Genomic DNA, 21,842 nt, shown 5'->3' on the forward strand with positions numbered 1-21,842 from the left:
TCTAATTTCAGCCCTTGCACAGGATTCTTCGTTGCTTTTCCTCATTTCATCTTTGTATCTCCCTTTATAAGTTACTTGGATTCCTTTTTTCCTCCCCTTCAGATTAGCTCTTATGCATTTAGAATACAGTTGGGTTCATTTGTTTCAATTTGCTTTTAGTTTTAGTTTTTTTTTCTCTCTTCCATCCTTGTTGATTTATTTTTTGGATCTGTAGAACATTAACATGCTTCTAAAGGCGAAACTACACAAACAAGTATACTAAAAGAAGTGTCATTCCTTCTCATATCTATTTCACCCAGTCTGCCCTCCACCTATCTCATGTTAAGTAAATAACATTGTTGTTTTCTGATTTATCCTTCCTTTGTTCCATTTTTTGTAAAGAAAAGTAGATATATATACGCTTTCTTATTTCTTTTTCTTTCTTACACAGAAGACAACATACTATATAAATAAACTCTTTTGCTTTTTTCCCTTAACAAGATGTCCTGGAAATCATACCAGGACATAAGGTTCCAACTTCCCATTTTTGCATATGGATATCCAGTCTTCCCAGTCTCATTTTTTTGAAGAAACTATCCATTTCACATTGAATGTTCTTGGCACCCTTGTCAAAGATCACTTGACCATATACACAGAGCTTTATTTCTGAACTCTCTTTTGTTCCATTAGTCTATTTGTCTGTCTTTATGCCAGTACCACACTGTTTTGATTACTGTAGTTTTTAATATGTTTTGAAATCAAGAAGTTTGTGTCATCTGACTTCATTCTTTTTCAGGATTATTTTGGCTATTCAGAGTCCTTTGAGATTCCTTATGAATTTTAGGATGATTTTCTTCTTTTTCTGCAAAAAATGACATTAGGATTTTAATAGGGATTGAATTGAATCCATAGATTGCTTTGTATACTGTTGACAACAATAGTGTGTTCCAGTCCCTGAACATGGAATGTTTCCTTTTATTTGTGTCTTTTAAAATTTCTTTCAGCATTGTTTTGTAGTTTTTAGCATAGAAGTGTTTCACCTCCTTGGTTCAGTTTATTCCTAAGTATCTTATTCTTTTTTGATGAGATTTTTTTTCTTAATTTCCTTTTTTGATTGTTCATTGTTAGTATGTAGAAACACAACTGATTTTTTGTGTGTTGATTTTGAATCTTTCAAATTTGCTGAACTCATTGATTAGTCCTGACATTGCTTTTGTAGAATTGTTAGGGTTTTCTACATGTCCTATGTGAACAGAGAGAGCTTTTCCAATTTGGATGGCTTTTGTTTCCTTTTCTTACCTAATTACTCTGGTTAGAACTCTCAATACTGTGTTGAATAGAGTGGCAGGTGCAGGCATCCTTGTTCCTGATCTTAGAGAAAGTTTTCAGTCTTTCACCTTTGAGTGTGATGTTAGCTGTGGGCTTTTCATATATGGCCTTTATTATGTTGGGGTAGTTTCCTTCTATTTCTAGTTTGTTGAGTGTTTTTATCTCGAAAGAGTGAATCTTGTCAAATGCTTTTTCTGCATCAGTTGAATGATCATGTGGTTTTGTCTTTTCATTCTGTTAATGTGGTGTATTACATGGAATTGTTTTCATACATTGAACCGTCCTTGCATTCCAGGAATAAATCTCACTTGGTCATGGTGTATAATACTTTTAATGTGCTGTTGAATTCAGTTTGCTGACATTTTGCTATTTAATGTAATCACTAGATTGGAAGGACTATTTCCATTTTGTTGTTTTCTGTATGTCTTACAGCTTTTTGTCCCTCCTCTCCTTTCTACTGTCTTCCTTTGAGTTTTGATTTTTTTTTTTGGTAGAGACATGCTTTGATACCCTTCTCATTTCCTTTTGTGTATGTTCTATAGATATTTTCTTTGCAGTTATCATTGCAGTTACATAAAACATCTTAAGGGCTTCCCTGGTGGCGCAGTGGTTGAGAATCTGCCTGCCAATGCAGGGGACACGGGTTCGAGCCCTGGTCTGGGAAGATCCCACATGCCGCGGAGCAACTGGGCCCATGAGCCACAACTACTGAGCCTGCGTGTCTGGAGCCTGTGCTCCGCAACAAGAGAGGCCGCGACGGTGAGAGGCCCGCGCACCGCGATGAAGAGTGGCCCCCGCTTGCCACAACTAGAGAAAGCCCTCACACAGAAACGAAGACCCAACACAGCCAAAAATATAAATAAATAAAACATCTTAAAATTATAACATTCCATTTTAAACTGATAGCAGTTTAATTGCATACAAAAACTGTACTCCTATAAGCTCCACCCCCTCAACTTTGTTACTGATATCATAAATTGCATCTTTATATGTTACGTGCCCATTAACATAGGCATATAGTTATTTTTTTCATGTTTTTGTCATTTAAGTTCTGAATAAGAATTAAAAGTGAATTTATGCACCAAAGTTACATTAATACAGGTTATTATATGTGTCCATGTATTACCTTAACTGGAAAACTTTTTCATGTTGTTGTCTACTTTCCTTTCATCTTGAAGGACTCCCTTTAGCATTTCTTATAAGAGCAGGCCTAGTGATAATAAACTTTCTTAACTTTTCTTTTCCCTGCATTTTTGAAGCATAGTTTTCTGGATACAGTTTTCTTGGTTGATGGTTGTTTTTTGTTCTTTTCTTCTTTTTTTGGTTGATGGTTTTTTTATCACTTTGAATATATCATGCCACTCTCTTCTGGCCTGCAAGGTTTCTGTTAAGAAATCCACTGATAATCTTATGAAAGCTTCCTTGTATGTGATGATTTGCTTTTCTCTTGCTACTTCCAAGATTCTCTAATTTTTACTTTTAACAATTTGATTGTAATGTGTCTTTGTGTGGGTCTCTTTGGATTTATCTTTCTTGGAGTTCTTTCAGCTTATTGAATTTGTATGTTCATTTCTTTCCTCAGATATGGAGAGTTTTCAGCCATTATTTCTTCAAATAAGCTCTCTGCTCCTTTCTCTCTTCTTCTGGGACTCCTATAATTTGTAAATTGGTCCTAAAGATGGTGTCCCAAAGGCTCTTAGACTCTGTTTCCTTTTCTTCATTCTGTTTTTTTTTTTTTTTTTGCTTTAACTTAATGATCTCAAAGATGTGTTTTCAAGTTTGCCTGATCAAGTCTGATGTTGAACCCCTTTAGTGAATTTTCCAACTCACTTAATGTATTTTTCAGCTGCAGAATTTGTTTGGTTCTGTTTTCTTTTTTTTTTAAATTTAATTTTATTTATTTTTTTATACAGCAGGTTCTTATATAAGTTACCTATTTTATACATATTACTGTATATATGTCAATCCCCATCTCTCCCAATTCATCCCACCACCACATCCCCACCACCCGCTTTTCCCCCTTGGTGTCCATACGTTTGTTCTCTACACCTGTGTCTCTATTTCTGCCTTGCAAACTGCTTCATCTGTACCATTTTTCTAGATTCCACATATATGCGTTAATATATGATACTTGTTTTTCTCTTTCAGACTTACTTCACTCTGTATGACAGTCTCTAGGTCCATCCGCGTCTCTACAAATGACCCAATTTCGTTCCTTCTTATGGCTGACTAATATTCCATTGTATATATGTACCACATCTTCTTTATCCATTCGTCTGTTGATGGGCATTTAGATTGCTTCCATGACCTGGCTATTGTAAAGAGTGCTGCATTGAACACTGGGTTGCTTGTGTCTTTTTGAACTACCGTTTTCTCTGGGTATATGCCCAGTAGTGGGATTGCTGGGTCATATGGTAATTCTATTCTTAGTTCTTTAAGGAACCTCCATACTGTTCTCCATAGTGGCTGTATCAATTTACATTCCCACCAACAGTGCAAGAGGGTTCCCTTTTCTCCACACCCTTTCCAGCATTTGCTGTTTGTAGATTTTCTGATGATGCCCATTCTAACCGGTGTGAGGTGATAACCTCATTGTAGTTTTGATTTGCATTTCTCTAATAATTAGTGATGTTGAGCAGCTTTTCATGTGCCTCTTGGCCATCTGTATGTCTTCTTTGGAGAAGTGTCTATTTAGTTCTTCTGCCCATTTTTTGATTGAGTTATTTGTTTTTTTAATACTGAGCTGCATGAGCTATTTATATATTTTGGAGATTAGTCCTTTGTCCATTGATTCGTTTGCAAATATTTTCTCCTATTCTGAGGGTTGTCTTTTCATCTTGTTTCTAGTTTCCTTTGCTGTGCTAAAGCTTTTAAGTCTCATTAGGTCCCATTTGTTTATTTTTGTTTTTATTTCCATTACTCTAGGAGGTGGATCAAAAACGATCTTGCTGTGATTTGTGTCAAAGAGTGTTCTACCTATATTTTCCTCTAAGAGTTTTATAGTGTCTGGTCTTACATTTAGGTCTTTAATCATTTTGAGTTTATTTTTGTGTATGGTATTAGGAAGCGTTCTAATTTCATTCTTTTACATGTAGCTGTCCAGTTTTCCCAGCACCAGTTATTGAAGAGACAGTCTTATCTCCATTGTATATCCTTGCCTCCTTTGCCATAGGTTAGTTCACCATAGGTGCATGGGTTTATCTCTGGGCTTTCTATCCTGTTCCATTGACCTGTATTTCTGTTTTTGTGCCACTACCATATTGTCTTGATGACTGTAGCTTTGTAGTATAGTCTGAAGTCACAGAGTCTGATTCCTCCAGCTCCGTTTTTTTCCCTCAAGACTGCTTTGGCTATTCGGGATCTTTTGTGTCTCCATACAAATTTTTAGATTTTTTGTTCTAGTTCCGTAAAAAATGCCATTGGTAATTTGATAGGGATTGCATTGAATCTGTAGATTGCTTTGGGTACTATAGTCATTTTCACAATATTGATTCTTCCAATGCAAGAACATGGTATATCTCTCCATCTGTTGGTATCATCTTTAATTTCTTTCATCAGTGTCTTATAGTTTTCTGCATACAGGTCTTTTGTCTCCCTAGGTAGGTTTATTCCTAGATATTTTATCTTTTTGTTGCAGTGGTGAATGGGATTGTTTCCTTAATTTCTCTTTCTGATTTTTCGTTGTTAGTGTATAGGAATGCAGGAGATTTCTGTGCATTAATTTTGTATCCTGCAACTTTACTAAATTCATTGATTAGCTCTAGCAGTTTTCTGGTGGCATCTTTAGGATTATCTATGTAGAGTGTCATGTCATCTGGAAACAGTGACAGTTTTACTTCTTCTTTTCCAATTTGTATTCCTTTTATTTCTTTTTCTTCTCTGATTGCTGTGGCTAGGACTTCCAAAACTATGTTGAATAATAGTGGCGAGAGTGGACATCCTTATCTTGTTTCTGATCTTAGAGGAAATGCTTTCAGTTTTTCACCATTGAGAATGATATTTGCTGTGGGTTTGTTGTATATGACCTTTATTATGTTGAGGTAAGTTCCCTCTGTGCCCACTTTCTGAAGAGTTTTTATCATAAATGGTGTTGAATTTTGTCAAAAGCTTTTTCTGCATCTATTGAGATGATCATATGGTTTTTTTTCTTCAATATGTTAATATGTTGTATCACATTGATTGAGTTGCGTATATTGAAGAATCCTTGCATCCCTGGGATAAATCCCACTTGATCATGGTGTATGATCCTTTTAATGTGTTGTTGCATTCTGTTTGCTAGTATTTTGTTGAGGATTTTTGCATCTATATTCATCAGTGATATTGGTCTGTAATTTTCTTTTTTTGTAGTATCTTTGTCTGGTTTTGGTATCAGGGTGATGGTTGGCCTCGTAGAATGAGTTTGGGAGTGTTCCTTCCTCTGCAATTCTTTGGAAAAGTTTGAGAAGGATAGGTCTTCCCTAAATATTTGATAGAATTCACCTGTGAAGTCATCTGGTCCTGGACTTTTGTTTGTTGGAAGATTTTTTTTTTAATTTATTTATTTATTTTTGGCTGTGTTGGGTCTTCGTTTCTGTGCGAGGGCTTTCTCTAGTTGTGGCAAGCGGGGGCCACTCTTCATCGTGGTGCGCGGGCCTCTCACTGTCGCGGCCTCTCTTGTTGCGGAGCATAGGCTCCAGACGCGCAGGCTCAGTAATCGTGGCTCACGGGTCCAGTTGCTCCATGGCATGTGGGATCTTCCCAGATCAGGGCTCGAACCTGTGTCCCCTGCATTGGCAGGCAGATTGTCAACCACTGCGCCACCAGGGAAGCCCTGTTGGAAGATTTTTAATCACAGTTTCAATTTCATTACTTGTGATTGGTCTGTTCATTTTTTCTATTTCTTCCTGGTTCAGTCTTGGAAGGTTACACATTTCTAAGAATTTGTCCATTTCTTCCAGGTTGTCCACTTTATTGGCATAGAGTTGCTTGTAGTAGTCTCTTATGATGCTTTGTATTTCTGCGGTGTCCATTGTAACTTCTCCTTTTTCATTTCTAATGTTATTGATTTGAGTCATCTCTCTCTTTTTCTTGATGAGTCTGGCTAAATGTTTATCAATTTTGTTTATCTTCTCAAAGAACCAGCTTTTAGTTTTATTGATCCTTGCTATTGTTTTCTTTGTTTCTCTTTCATTTTTTTCTGCTCTGATCTTTATGATTTCTTTCCCTCTACTAACTTTGGGTTTTGTTTGTTCTTCTTTCTCTAGTTCCTTTAGGTGTAAGGTTAGATTGTTTATTTGAGATTTTTCTTGTTTCTTGAGGTGGGCTTGTATTGCTATAAACTTCCCTCTTAGAACTGCTTTTGCTGCATCCCATAGGTTTTGGATCGTTGTATTTTCATTGTCGTTTGTTTCTAGGTATTTTTTGATTTCCCCTTTGAGTTCTTCAGTGATCTCTTAGTTATTTAGTAACCTATTGTTTAGCCTCCACATGTTTGTGTTTTTTACGTTTTTTTCCCTGTAATTTATTTCTAATCTCATAGCATTGTGGTCGGAAAAGATGCTTGATATGATTTCAATTTTCTTAAATTTACCAAGGCTTGATTTGTGACCCAAAATGTGATCTATCCTGGAGAATGTTCCATGTGCGCTTGAGAAGAAAGTGTAATCTCCTGTTTTCAGATGGAATGTCCCATAAATATCAATTAAATCTATCTGGTCTATTGTGTCATTTAAAGCTTGTGTTTCCTTATTAATCTTGTGTCTGGATGATCTGTCCATTGGTTTAAGTGAGGTGTTAAAGTCCCCCACTGTTATTGTGTTACTGTTGATTTCCTCTTTTATAGCTGTTAGCATTTGCCTTATGTATTGAGTTGCTCCTATGTTGGGTGCATATATGTTTATAATTGTTATATCTTCTTCTTGGATTGATCCCTTGATTATTATGTAGTGTCTTTTCTTGTCTCTTGTAACATTCTTTATTGTAAAGTCTATTTTGTCTGATACGAATACTGCTACTCCAGCTTTCTTTTGATTTCCATTTGCATGGAATATCTTTTTCCATCCCTTCACTTTCAGTCTGTATGTGTCCCTAGGTCTGACGTGGGTCTCTTGTAGACAACATATATATGGGTCTTGTTTTTGTATCCATTCTGCAAGCCTGTGTCTTTTGGTTGGAGCATTTAATCCATTCACATGTAAGGTAATTATCGATATGTTCCTATTACCATTTTCTTAATTATTTTGGGTTTGTTTTTGTAGGTCCTCTTCTTCTGTGTTTCCCACTTAGAGAAGTTCCTTTAGCATTTGTTGTAGAGCTGGTTTGGTTGTGCTGAATTCTTTTAGCTTTTGCTTCTCCGTCAATCTGAATGAGATCCTTGCTGGGTAGAGTAATCTTGGTTGTAGGTTCTTCCCTTTCATCACTTTAAATATATCGTGCCACTCCCTTCTGGCTTGTAGGGTTTCTGCTAAGGAATCAGCTGTTAACCTTATGGGGATTCCTTTGTATGTTATTTGTCGGTTTTCCCTTGTTGCTTTTAAGAATTTTTCTTTGTCTTTAATTTTTGTCAATTTGATTACTATGTGTCTCGGCATGTTTCTCCTTGGGTTTATCCTACCTGGGACTCTCTGCGCTTCCTGGACTTGGCTGGCTATTTCCTTTCCCATGTTAGGGAAGTTTTCAACTATAATCTCTTCAAATATTTTCTCGGTCCCTTCCCTCTCTCTTTTCCTTCTGGGACCCCTAGAATGCTAGTGTTGGTGCGTTCAGTGTTGTCACAGAGGTCTCTTAGGCTGTCTTCATTTCTTTTCATTCTTTTTTCCTTTATCCTGTTCTGCGGTAGTGAATTCCACCCTTCTGTCTTCCAGGTCACTTATCCATTCTTCTGCCTCAGTTGTTCTGCTATTGATTCTAGTGTATTTTTCATTTCAATTATTGTATTGTTCATCTCTGGCTGTTTGTTCTTTAATTCTTCTAGGTGTTCGTTCTTTAATTCTTCTAGGTCTTTGTTAAACAGGTCTTGCATCTACTCGATCTTTGCCTCCATTCTTTTTCCAAGGTCCTGGATCATCTTCACTGTCATTATTCTGAATTCTTTTTCTGGAATGTTGCCTATCTCCACTTCATTTAGTTGTTTTTCTGGGGTTTTATCTTGTTCCTTCATCTGGTAAAAAGTCCTCTGCCTTTTCATTTTGTCTATCTTTCTGTGAGTGTGGTTTACATTCCACAGGCTGCAGGATTGTAGTTCTTCTTGCTTCTACTCTCTGCCCTCTGGTGGATGAGGCTATCTAAGAGGCTTTTGCAGGCTTCCTGATGGGAGGGACTGGTGGTGGGTAGAGTTGGGTGTTGCTCTGGTGGGCAGAGCTCAGTAAAACTTTAATCCGCTTGTCTGCTGATGGGTGGGGCTGAGTTCCCTCCCTGTTGGTTGTTTGGCCTGAGGCAACCTAGCACTGGAACCTACAGACTCTTTGGTGGGGCTAATGGCTGACTCTTGGGAGGGCTAACGCCAAGGAGTACTTCCCAGAACTGCTGCCAGTGTCCTTGTCCCTGGGGTGAGCCACAGTCGCCCCCCTAGCCTCTGCAGGAGACCCTCTAACACTAGCATGTAGGTCTGGTTCAGTCTCCTATGGGGTCACTGCTCCTTTCCCCAGGTCCTGATGCACACACTACTTTGTGTGTGCCCTCCAAGAGTGGAGTCTCTGTTTCCCCCAGTCCTGTCGAAGTCCTGCAGTCAAATCCCGCCAGCCTTCAAAGTCTAATTCTGTGGGAATTCCTCCTCCTGTTTCCAGAACCCCAGGTTGGGAAGCATGACGTGGGGCTAAGAACCTTCAGTCCCATGGGTGGGCTTCTGTGGTATAATTGTTCTCCATTTTGTGAGTCACCCACCCAGCGGTTATCGGATTTGATTTTATTGTGATTGGGCCACTCCTACCATCTCACTGTGGCTTCTCCTTTGTCTTTGGACGAGGGTTATCTTTTTTGGTGAGTTCCAGTGTCTTCCTATCAATGATTGTTCAGCAGTTAGTTGTGATTCCGGTGCTCTTGCAAGAGGGATGAGCATACGTCCTTCTACTCTGCCATCTTCTCAGGAAATTTTTAGAAGACATCCATTTTACAACATATGCTTGATATGTAGCTGTTTCTCACCTCCCCACTGCCACTCCAAGAGGAGAGGGCAGGCGGGCGGATTGGTGGCGCTGCACACTGGCAGCCCGTGGCCCTGCTGGCCCAGGCTCGGCCGGCCGCTCCACCCCACCGCCATTGCCTCCGCCGCCACAGTGTGTGTCTGGTTCTTTTTTATAGTTGCTGTCTCTTTAATGAAATACTCATTTTGTTCATGCATAATTTTCCTGATTTCATTAGTTGTCTGTCTATCTTTGTTCTCTTTTAGTTCCTTTTTTTTTTTTTTTTTTTTGTCAACTACCTCTCCAATTGTTAGTGCCTGGCATGGTGGAAGGGAAGACTTTCACTAATCAGCTCAGCCTGAGGTTTCAGGACCTCTCAAACATACTTTGAGGATGTGTCTTCTCTGAGCTTGTGCAGGTGCTTTTAGTTGTCTCATATTCTCTGAGCAGCTTGTCCCTGTTTCTCCTCAGAGCTTGCAATCTGTTGCTCCTCCTGACATCTGCCTTTGTAACTGCAGCTCTAATGTGCTGTGGTGATTGCATATGTTTTCAGTGGGTTCCAAACAAGGCTGCCAGTCCTATCAGTGCTCTGAGTCAGGTGAGACAGAAACTAGTCCCTCAGGCAGTGCCCAGCCTAGCCATGACATTGGCTGCATGGTCCACTCTTGTTTCTGTCCAGAGGGAAGATCCCCAGTGTGGGAAATTTCCTCTGTGTTGAGCCCTGCTGGGTCAGATAGGGCAGGGACAGATGGGTACACAAAACTACATATTTTCCTTTCCCTTTTGCTGGAATCCCTTCTGGTTGTTGTTGTGTTGTTGTTGTTTCTGGGTGCTGTAACTTCTCAACTGGTCTCTAGAATTGTTGCAAAGGTATTCTGGTCTATATAGTGTTAACTCGGTGTCTGTGGAAAACTGAGGGCCTAAAGCTTCCTTGTACTCTATCTTGCTGATGTCATGCTCTCTTTTTTCTTTTTTTAAAGTGTTGGGGGTTTTTTTGAGAAAGATGTACTGGGAAAAATAAGAAGTTTATAATGCTCTTGGGAGGGATTGGTATTTGTTTTATTTTTTTTTCCCCCACAGGATCCTTAATTTCCCTCCTGATTTCTTTATTTCCTTCTTTTCCTTCACTGCAGTGTCTCCAGCAGGGTATTGCCTCTTCTCTATATATCTGATTCTTCCCCAGAAGCACTGCTTCTCTGAGGCTGTCAAGTCTCTTCCTTGTAGTTAAGTGCTTGAACTATCAAAGTTGTGACCTGTGTTCATTATTTTGGCATTTTGTTGTACTTTCTTTCTGGGGCTGATTTTGTTTGTTTCATCCAAGTCTTCCATGCCCCTTGATTTTTTTTTTTTTTTCCCCCAGAGTCTCTTGCGTCTCTTCTCCCTCTCTTTATTCACAGGCTTGCAGAATTTAACTTGTTTGTTTACTTAGAGGTAATTTGAAGATTGTAGTAGCCTGCTTCTTAGTAATGCTAAAGATCTGGGTCATATGTGATTCTATTTATTCTCTTTCCTGATTATATGGTTTTTCTACAAGGCTGTGTGGTGTCACCATTTTCTTCTGGACCTTGAAGTCAGCCTCATATTGCTTTCTAATATGGGTAAAAAGACAACCATTGTTTATATTACTGTGGCTCACCTCCATGAGCCACAGTAGACTATTAGGTTCCTGCTTCATCCAGGCTGTGCTGTTTTCTGCAGGTTCTTGAGCAGGCTAGAGTGGAAATCCCCCGGTTTACCTTCAGCATCGTGCAGTTCTCTTTTGAACCCTTTCCACCCAACCTCACTGAGGAGATGAGCAAAAGAGTAAGTGAATGGGTTCTGCTAGATGATTTATTTGACCTATTATAATCTCCCCCCATTAAGGACGGTAATACATACTTCATTAAGTTTACTGTATACTTCTCTAAATTTTTTCTATATGTATTAATATATTACCATTTTCATTTTTATAAAAATGGGAATCAGACTTACATACTGTTTTGCAACTTTGTTTTTTCCTTTAACAGTGTAACTTACACATCTGTTCATAACACTGTATAATCTTATTTCCCTTGTGTTGCATAGTTTTCCATTGTATGATATACCTGTTTTCAGCATTTGCACTTTATAAATTTTTGCTATTCCAAATAATGATGCAGTGAAATCCCTGTATACAAATCCTTGTACATTTGGCAAGTGTTTGTGTTAAGAAATTCCTTGAAAGGAATTATCCCATGTTTTGACTCATGATTTCTTTAGATTTGACTTAATTCTCTTTCCACATCCACCTCCTTACTATATTCTGTTGTTTTTCTTATAGATGAGGATCAAGTGGATGGAGATGTCAACTGTCTATGCTGGGCCATTTAGCAAAAATTGTAACCTTAGAGCTCTGAAGAGGCTGTTTAAGAGTTTTGGTCCAGTCCGGTCAGTGACTCTTATTCTTGAAACCCATCAGGTAATGAGACAAGAAAACTTTTTTTTTTGACCTTCTAATCTAGTGTGGGAAATTCAGATGCCTTCTAGGGTCCTTCAAGTATTAGTGATTTGAGCTTGATTGTCACCAACTGGAATGTGAGACATGCTCTGTCTCTTGGGAACAGTGTTGACCCATAAGAATGTGTGCCCCATATTGCCAGATCTTCTGATTTTTTTGTTTTGAGAATCGAGAAATCTGCCAATTTTCATATTGTTGGCTCCAATTTTCTTAAATATTATGTAAGCCAGACAAAAAATATGTCTAGTGGTTTAATGTAGTTTATGGGCTTCATGCTTGTGACTTCAGCTTTAAATGATAAAATGCCCTTTCAAAAACAGCAGTAGCTTCCATGTGCCGGGAAGTCTGTAGGGCTTAAATCCAAAGTAGGCTCATAGCTGGGTTAAGATACTAGAGGAGCAGGGCTTTTTTTTGTTGTTGCTGTTAGCTCTCCAATCTCTTGGAGTAAGTTTTGTTTATTAGTTTGTTATTTACATAAAAACCCTATAAAGAGTTTAATTATTTTTACTTTTTAAGAAATAATACTTGTATATGGTTTTAAAAATTCATACTTTTTAAAAGGATGTAATGAGTAAGCCTCTATCTTCATGGTCATAGCAGGAAGTCAGATAAAGACTAAAGTTACTATATGAAGCAATAACAACATTATAAGCACTATGAGACAGGAAGCCATGAAAAGAATTGAAAATAAAAACTTTTAACAGAATATCTGTAGAATGATATATAATAACTGGTAACAATGAAGGCCTCCAGGGAGAGAGGAACTAGGTGACTGGGAACAGGGGTTAGGGGAAGACTTTTCACTGTAAATTTTTTTGTACCTTTAGAATTTCGATATAGGCAACTATTAATCTGGTGCATTAAACTATTATGTGTAATAGCTAATAATATAACTAATAACTATTAGGTTTAGTAACTATTAAAGTGAAGCAAAAATTAAAGTCTCCAAATCGATCTAACTGCAGAATCCTAGATGTTTAAAATGTGCTTTCCCCAAATCTTTTATTGTCTTTCCTACACCTAAAAACAGAAATAAAAAGATCATCCCTGGAAACATAGACTGAGGGATGGGAAAGGGTATTCAAGGGACTGTAACTCCTTCCTGTAAGTCGTCTTGTCTTTTTTTTTTTTTCTTTCTTTTTGTAAAGTATACATAAAATTTGCCTTTTAAACCATTTTTACGTATAGTTCAGTGTTATTAAGTACATTCTCTAGAACTTTTTCATCATCCCATACTGAAACTCTGTACCCTTTAAACAGTAACTCTCCAGTCCCCTTTCTCCCAGGCCTGTTAACTACTATTGTATTTCCTGTCTTATAAATTTGACTACTCTATGTATATCATATAAGTGGAATCCTACAATATTTGTCCTTTTGTGTCTGGCTTATTTCACTTAGCATAATGTCTTCAGGGTTCACCCATGATGTAGTATGTATCAGAATTTCATTTCTTTTCAAGGCTGAATTATATTCCATTGTATGATTATACCACATTTTGTTTATCCATTCATCCATCGATGAACATTTGGATTGTTTCCACGTTTTAGCCATTCTGAATAATGCTACTGTGAAATGAACATGGATGTACAAGTATTTGTTTGAGTCCCTGTTTTCAGTTCTTTTGGGTGATATACACAGATGTGGAATTTCTGGGTTAAATGATAATTCATTTTTTGAGGAACTGCCATACTGTTTTCTATAGCAGCTGCACCATTTTACATTCCCACCCGCAATGCCAAGGGTTCCAACTTCTCCATATTCCAGCTGACACTTGGGGGTTTTTTTTGTTTTTTGGGTTTTTTTGGTCTTTTTTTGTTGTTTGTTTGTTTTTGTTTTTGGCTGCGTCCCATGTAGGATCTTAGTTCCCCGACCAGGGAACGAACCCGTGCCCCCTGCATTGGAAGCTAGGGGGTCCTAACCACTGGACTGCCAGGAATTCCCCTGACACTTGGTTTTTTTGTTGTTGTTTTTGGTTTGGGGGGCATTTTTTGTTTTGATAGTAGCCATCCTAATGGATGTGAAGTATTAATAGTATCTCGTGGTTTTGACTTGCAAGCTCCCTAATGATTAGTGATGTTGAGCATTTCTTTGTATGCTTATTGGCCATTGGTGTATCTCCTTTGGAGAAATGTCTATGCAAGTCCTTTGCCTATATTTTAATTGGGTTGATTTTTTTGTGTTGAGTTTTAGGAGTTCTCTATATATTTTAGATATGAATCCTTCAGTAGATATGTGATTCGCAAATATTTTCTCCCATTCTTTCTGCTGCCTTTTGACATTGTTGGTGGTTGTTCTTTGATACACTTTTTAATTTTGATAAAGTTTAACTTCTCATATTTTTTTTGTTGCCTGTGCCTTTGGTGTCATATTCAGGAAATCATTGCCAAATCCAATAAAATGAAGCTTTTCTATGGGAGCACTTTAATCTCCATGATGATGCTGTGGCTCAGACCATCACATAGATTTAGATACTCTGGTGTTAATCAAGTGCAATTTGAAGATGCAAATCCAGTGGAAGAACTTAACCTCCCCAAGCCTGTAGGAAAGCTGCTTGTCTAAAATTAAGCTAATAAGGCAAATGGGAATCTCTACCTGTGACTTGCAGCGGTAACTTTAGTGATTAATAATAAATGGTATGAACAGCAAGTTGGGTAGTAAAGAATTTGTTAGTGCTTTCCCCATACCACTCAGGGAGAGAAGGCTTCAATTTTAAGTGACAAGATTATTTTCTGAGAGAAACCAAGCCCTGAACCATGATGATTCCACTTAAAATTGATGGTCTGTGATCACTATCTAGCCCAGCACAGCAAGAACATCCATTCAGGTGGCTCTGGCCACTGTAGTTTAGGTGGGCCCCGTTCCTAGCCCCGTCTCTGGCAGTTTGAGCCTGGAAAGCAAAAGTAAGGAAATCTTGATTTTTCTGCAGCCACATCTCTGTATACAATACGAAATCCTGGAAGGTGCCCAGCTGGCCATAGAGTCTTTGGATGGCATCCTGGTAGAAGGTACCTGCATCAAGGTAGGGTTGCCAGAGAAAGCATAAAGTAGTATACTTCACTCAATCCTGTATTTTCAGTACTTGTATTTACTCAAGCCTGTATTTACAGCACCCTAAGACATAACAGCTTAGACAAGCACCCTCGAGAGGCTTAAGACACAAGGTTTTCTGTTATGGAAAGCCTTTAGCCAAGGCCGGCATTCTTATAGTGGTGACCTAAGACATGATAGCTTTTCATTTTTGTCAAAATCAGCCTGGGCTACATCTTCCATGTACTCTTTATCACTACTTAGACCCCAAATTGTTTGTTCAGGGTGGTTTTTTTTGTGGTTGCCCTTTAGCTTTCAGGGGAATCAAATGGTATTTTGATGTTTCTTACGCAATTAAACAATTTCATTGGTGTAGAAGGCAGAGAACTGATTGCAGTTGGTGGGGGAGAGAAGGAAAGGGAAGAGAGTATTATTTACACAAAAATATTTACATTTTGTATTTATTTATCTATTACTTAAGTTTCTACCGTAGTCCTTTGGGGCAGTTATCATTAGCTTCCTTGTATAGATAAGGAAGCTGCAGAATTAAGCTACTTGCTAGTATGTAACAGGCCTGGGGTTTGAAGTGGTGACTTTTCTACCATTAATGCCATCTTTCCTTGGTTAGGTGCAGAGGCCTGTGACAGAGCTCACCCTTGATTGTGACATCCTTGTGAATGAGCTGGAACAAGATTCTGAGAACCAAGGTACTATATACCTGTCTGGAGTGAGTGAAACCTTCAAGGAACACCTCTTGCAACAGTCCAGCCTCTTCCTGGGCCTGGAAGCTGTGATCTTGCCTAAAGATCTTAAAAATGGAAAGCAGAAAAAATACTGTTTCTTGAGTAAGTCTATGCCATCGAATATAGCCTTGGGGAAGGAGATTAGAGATGGTGGTAACATGAGGTCAGAGAAAGGAAATGGTCAACAAGTAGTCCCTCCTGGGCTGGACCAGGTCAACATCTCCTGATTTTGTCCTTCTCCCCTGGCTCTGGATGGGCTCCAGCTAGGATGGTGATCAGGTTTTTTGTTTTGGTTTTGGTTTTGGTTTTGGTCCTTAATAACAGGAGGGGGTATTCCTGTTTTCAGGATTCAAAACTTTTGGCAGTGCCCAGAGGGGCCCTTGGCATTCTCACAGGCAAGAACTGGAAGCTGAAAGGCAGGCATGCCCTAACGCCCAGGCACCTCCATTCATGGCTCAGGGGCTTACCTCCTGAATCAAGGCCCCCAGGGCTTCGTGTCATACCTCCCCCCTCGGAGCAGGAGACCTTGCAGGTGAGTGATTAAAAGTATCCTGGGGTTAGGGGGGAAAGGTAGCTAGCTACCTTGGTTTGCTGGCTCTGGTGGTTGGCCTTCTGATGTTTATGGAAATTAGGCAGGATGGTCCTGCTCAAGTGACACTTAAGCCTTCAATCTTTTTTTTCCTGCCCTGCCACTAGTCTTACTTCACTCTCCAGTGTCTTCCAGCCCTGGACACACCTTTCTTTCTCCAAGATCTCTCATACTTTTGCCCCCTCCAAACTTGCTAAAATCAGGTTTTCCAGGTGTCTCTCCAAGGGACTTTGAGGGGTTAATACAGGAAGTTGGAGAGCTGGACAAGTCTTTAGTGATCTAGGGTTTCCTGAAGTGTAGTACATACATACACAATATGATTTTTGGTGGTCATAGATGGACCTCTTTTTTTCACTTTTATTGTTATGAACTTGTTTTTCTAACATTCATTAAAGTATGCAACCACCACATTGAACGTGTGATTTCATGGATAGTATTACTTAGACGAAGCTACGGAAGAAATTGACTCACTTTAAAGAAAACCATTAGGGAATATGCAACAGAAGGGTGAAGATAGAAGGTGAATGGTTTAAGTTTGGGAAGCCCTGCCGTAGTCTAATGTCCCACACTTAGCAGATGAGAAATAGACACCAGAGCTAGTGAGTGACTTTGCCCAGGTCACAGAGATACTTAATGTCAGAGGCCAGACTAGAGCTCTCCTTAGTGATTTGGTTTCCCTAACTCAGGACCCTAAACTGACTTGGAGGTCTGGGGATGCTGGAGTGGACAGGGAACCCTGCAGTATAGACTCTGGCTTCAGACTGAGGATTTGTACAGAGCCTTTCCTGGGAGCCTGAGGAGGAATGTTGCAGTCCCTCCAAAGGTCAGCGGTGGGTACTCTGACTGAGTGTCAACACCTGGCTTTGATTCTAGATGGTGAAGGTGGACCACCCAAAGATAGCAGCCTGGCGCTGGGGCAGGAAGATAGGAAAGCTCTACCACAGCCTGTGCCCAGGCACCCTCTGCCTCATCCTGCTGCCAGGAACTGAGAGGTAAGGACTGAAGGGTTGCCCCTTCATGATTCTGACCTCTGGGCTCTCTGGACTTAAGCTTTTCTTGGAGAAAAGCCTTTTGTTGACGTCCAGGCACATAAACGAAAACTGAAATGAATCACCTCTTAACTCTCACAGTTCTAAGAGAGAGGTACTGTATCCCCATTTTACTCATATTTGCTCTTATAACTACACTTAGTGGTCCCTCAGGGAGACAGCTCATACCAGTTTAAAGGCAGAGGTCTTAGGTCCTGCAGCCTCTCTGGAACAAGAGCCACTTGAGTAAAAATGGTCAGGAAGTTCTAGGGCAAGGCCCAGGCTTAGATGTGACTAGAACCTACCTTTCCCACATATCAGGAGTGTGTTCCTGCCTTCCCTGCCCTTGCCCCCTTTACCATTTCTGTTAACTTTTAAGAGATAGGGCCTGTTTTGCTGTTTCTAAGCCTGAGGAATACTGGAGCAGGACTCTGGGTCCAGTCCCAGCTGTATCACCTATCTCTGCTGACAAGTAGTGGCCAAGCCACTTTCCCACTGTGGATCTCAATTTCCCTTTGGTAAAATGAGGGATTTGGAGTAAATCAGTAATTTTCAAACGCTTGAAACTATAAAACCCTTTCTTTAAAAGAAAAATTGATGTTAAATCTTTACTAAGGCATAAAGATGAGCAATTCTGAAATGGATGAGTAGGTATATGAATGAATGTGTATGCTGGGAGAGGAGAGAAAGAGGGAAAGAGGGCTTTTTTTGAAAAAAGCACAGTTTGAAAATCACTGGATTGTATTATTTCTAAAGTCCCTTAAAATTCTGACATTCTAGGATTCTTTCACAGGCCCAAGGTCCCAGGTGGCAAAACATGAATGCCTCAGGCCTTGAAGCCTGGATCAGAAGTTAACTTCCTATCATAAAATTCTTCTGACATGTATTAGGGCCACTAGTGAAACAGGCTACCTGCTGGGCAGCTTGAGAGAATTACTGTCTCTGAGAAACAGAAATAAGTACTAGGTTTTACAGCAAAAAAAAAAAAAAAAATCTTAGACTGATACACTTCAAACAGGCTTATGGGTAGACTTAACAGCATGAGGTTTAAAAGTGACCAAAAATTGCCAAAGAAAGAAAAAAGAAAGCTCTTTGTTTAAGAGCTTGGACCCTGAGAGGCAAACTTGCCTGCATAAAACTTCTCAGAGCCAGTGTATGGAGGTAGGGGTGAAACAGGGGTTTTCGTGTACCAAGTGGAATACTTAGCTTGTAGTTCCCCATTGTGTAGGTAAACTAAGCCAAGAGAGGGCCAAAGCTTTCTTCTTCCAGAAGTAGCTGGGATGTTCTCAGGGGATGAGGGCTTAGAGGAGGGAGCATTGGGTCAAGGAGCAAAAAAGGCTTAGGTTCTGACTGAGGCAGAGGTCCTAAGGCATGTTTGACAAGTCAGGAGAAAACTCTGGAAATAGCAAATCATGTAGTAACAAAACCTGCTGTTACTCCTTTGTTTTAAAAGTTGCACTCTGATTTCCATAGCCATAATGATCAAACCCAGCAGCAGGAGCATGTATTTCCCCAGACTATAAGCTTGCTGTGTGACTGACTTCTCTGGGCCTCATCTGTGCAGCTGTCTCCATGATGCCAGCAGATAACACTTGGGAAAGGGTAAAAGTGGCTCAGGAAGGAGTAGCAAGGAGAGTAGAAGGTTTCCTCATGCTGGGAGCCTGACTCAGCTCTTAATCCTTATACTTCTGGTGACTGCTAAAATTAATACTGAAAACATTAATAATTGCTATAATTCATCAAACCCTTAATGTGTCAAGTGCTGCTAAGTGCTTTTATATGCAGTTTTGGTTAAGGTTGTTGAATCTCCATTTAACAAGATGAGAAAAAGGCTCAGATTAAGCAACTTGCCTAAGGTCACCCAGCTAGTAAGTTGAAGAAACTGAGTCTTAGTTTGAGATCATTCACCCTTTAGTTGAGATGTGCCTCACATCTGTTAAGTGGCAGAGCTATGATTTGATTCTAGGCATCTGGGACTAGTCAATATTCTTTCCATCGGACCATTTTCAGCAGGCAGCTTTCCATAAGCTGTCTACCTGCCTGCCCCCTGCCCCATGGCACATACGCATATCAAAAAAAAAACCTTTTTCCTCTACCTTAGTTTATAACCATTCATTCAACCCTGTCGACAAAAACTATCTTTACTCCTCATCTGTTGCAGCACTCATGGATCGCTCTCTGGCCTAGGACTGATGGGAATAAAAGATGAAGAGGAAAGCAACAGCCCAAGCAAGTGTTTGTGAGTCTGCCCACCATTTTCCATGTGCCATTTCTTAATCCCTCGTGGGCAATAGCAGAGAATTTGGTCAGGCTGCAGGCACTCCAGAGGCTGCCAGACCTCTATATAGTAGACAGTCTGTGGAAACATTGTACCAGCTTAAGGAGTCTAGTCCATTTATATGAAATGTACAAATTTTCAATAAATGCCTAAAATTCAGACATTCCTCATCTTAAGACAAGGTGAGGGGAGGAAACCAGTTTGTACTTTCTTTGTGTCAGTGGGTTTATACACAGGTATTACAGCAGGTGCTTATTTCATGTAGCGCTCCTATTAAATGGTATACCGTATATAGGTAAGGAAACCAGGAGGAGTGACTTCTCTGTGGAGAAAACCCAGGTATTACGTAGTTTGTCAAAGTGGTAACATCTGTGAAGCAAGTTTCTGTAAGGCAAACTGTTTTCTATTAATGGCTTTTATAACACTGAAGGAAAAAGATAGGCTGACTGCGAATCTGGCAGGTCCACCAGAGCAAAGTTGAAGACTGACTCTTGTAGCTTTTAACCAATCCAGGAAGCCCCCTTTCAATTCAATTTTCAGGAATGCTTCCTTCCTTTTGGAGTGAGACTGCAGTGTTACCCTTTACCAACAGGTGCCTCCATCACACCAGAGCTCCCCCTTAGAAGCTTTAATTCCAGTAAAAGCCTTTGCTTTTTTTTTTTTATCAACTCTCAAATTGTCAACATTCTGTGTTGGAAAGGACATGGGCACAGGCACACACAGTTCCAAAACAGAGGTATTAGCTGCCCTCCAGAAAAGACGAATTAATCTGGCATGTAGTATGTATCATTACAAAAAATCTTGTAAATTTCTCTCTACACTGGGACCCTGCAATTCCACTTCTAGAGTAATATCCTCAAAAACATGTATGGAGGAGATGTCATGGGGTTATTCAGTGGAATTCTAGGTAGCTATTTTTAAAAATTATGTGTGTGTGCACGCACATGTGTGTGTAAATAAAATCTCTAGTGAAAGAGATCTGCAAGAAGCAGCAGTAGACCTCTGGATCCAAACTGCTAGACTCTGAATTCCAGCTTTCCTACTTTTTAGTTAGGTGAGCTTGAATTACTGTAAATTATTTAACATCTCTGTGCTTGGTACATAATAATGGTATACATCTTATAGGATTGTTGCGAAGATGAGATTGTGCATTTATAGTATATTATAGGTTGTATGAAGCATGGAGAGTTACAGGATAATCTGTATAGTTTGAGTAGAAAAAAACTATACAAAGATATGCACAGCCTTGGAACAAAACCTGGAAGGCTATATACCAGAATATGAACAGTATTTGTCTCTGGCTGGTGGGATTGGCAGATTTGATTTTACCAAATGCTCTTCTGTATATAGGCCGGTTTTTTTTTTTTTAAATCAGCATATATTGCTTTCATAGTTAGAAAAAAATAATTAAAATAACTCTCAAGGTTGGGCATTTGAGGCAGTGTTTAATCCTTTAAATGCAACTTCTATAAGATCTGGAAGTTGGGAACCAGGAGCCAGAACTGAAGCTCTTGATTTTGGATGAAGTTCCCCTGTAAAGAGCGAAGTTCCCCAGGTATACTGCTGACATCAGCTGCAAGGCCTTGAGAACATCTTGAAACAATGTTGGCTGGATTCTTTCCCCCTGCAGCTGAGCTCCAAAGCTGTGGGAGTTTAGCTGCTGTTTACCTCTCGAGACTCCAGTCCTGAGACACAAAATAAGTGTCTGTCTAGGTTGGCACTTCAGCTGTGCTCCTGGGCCAGTCACTTAACCTTGTTTGAGTCCATTTCTGCAGCTGTATAAAATGAGGATGTATCTACTTTTAAGGATTATTATGAATATTTAAAGATTCAGTTTGTGGAAAATGACCAAATAGTGGGATATGTATGAATTATTTGCCCTCTCTGAGCCTGTTTCCTCATTTTGTTTTTTATTTTTTAAATTTTGGCCATGCCACTCAGCTTGCCAGTTCCCCGACCAGGGCTTGAACCCCGGCTACAGCAGTGAAAGCATGGAATCCTAACCACTAGACCACCAGGGAGCTCCCTTCAGCTTCCTCATTTTAAAGATGGCAACATTAGTACCTACTTCATAAGGTTGTTGTGAGAATTAAATTTGGGAAAGCCTACATTCTATTGAGGATCATCTTCCAACTGCACATTCACAGAGCAGATGAAGGTTCCCTGTGCCAAGAGCACTCCCTTTGCTCCTAGGAACAGCCAAGGCCATTCCTTTTCCTGGGTGGGTGGGGGTGGAAGTTTCCCCACGGGCCCCCAACTCTAGAACTCTACAGGGATAGGCCTGGACCATAAGG

General features: G+C 39.7%; 1 protein-coding gene across 1 annotated transcript in view; it reads left to right on the plus strand.

Moving 5' to 3' along the window:
• Window positions 1-19,744, plus strand: part of REXO5 (RNA exonuclease 5) — a 48,077-nt gene extending 28,333 nt beyond the window's left edge. The window contains 9 exon segments of the mRNA XM_068524395.1: window positions 11,106-11,210; window positions 11,707-11,844; window positions 14,810-14,902; window positions 15,539-15,755; window positions 16,000-16,028; window positions 16,030-16,185; window positions 17,116-17,234; window positions 19,432-19,506; window positions 19,508-19,744. Coding sequence (XP_068380496.1) covers window positions 11,106-11,210; window positions 11,707-11,844; window positions 14,810-14,902; window positions 15,539-15,755; window positions 16,000-16,028; window positions 16,030-16,185; window positions 17,116-17,234; window positions 19,432-19,506; window positions 19,508-19,547 — 972 coding nt within the window. The 3' untranslated portion in view covers window positions 19,548-19,744.
• Window positions 19,745-21,842: the final 2,098 nt, after the last annotated feature.

This window comes from Eschrichtius robustus, chromosome 16 (genome assembly GCF_028021215.1).
Source record: "Eschrichtius robustus isolate mEscRob2 chromosome 16, mEscRob2.pri, whole genome shotgun sequence".
NCBI classification, from domain to species: Eukaryota; Metazoa; Chordata; class Mammalia; order Artiodactyla; family Eschrichtiidae; genus Eschrichtius; species Eschrichtius robustus.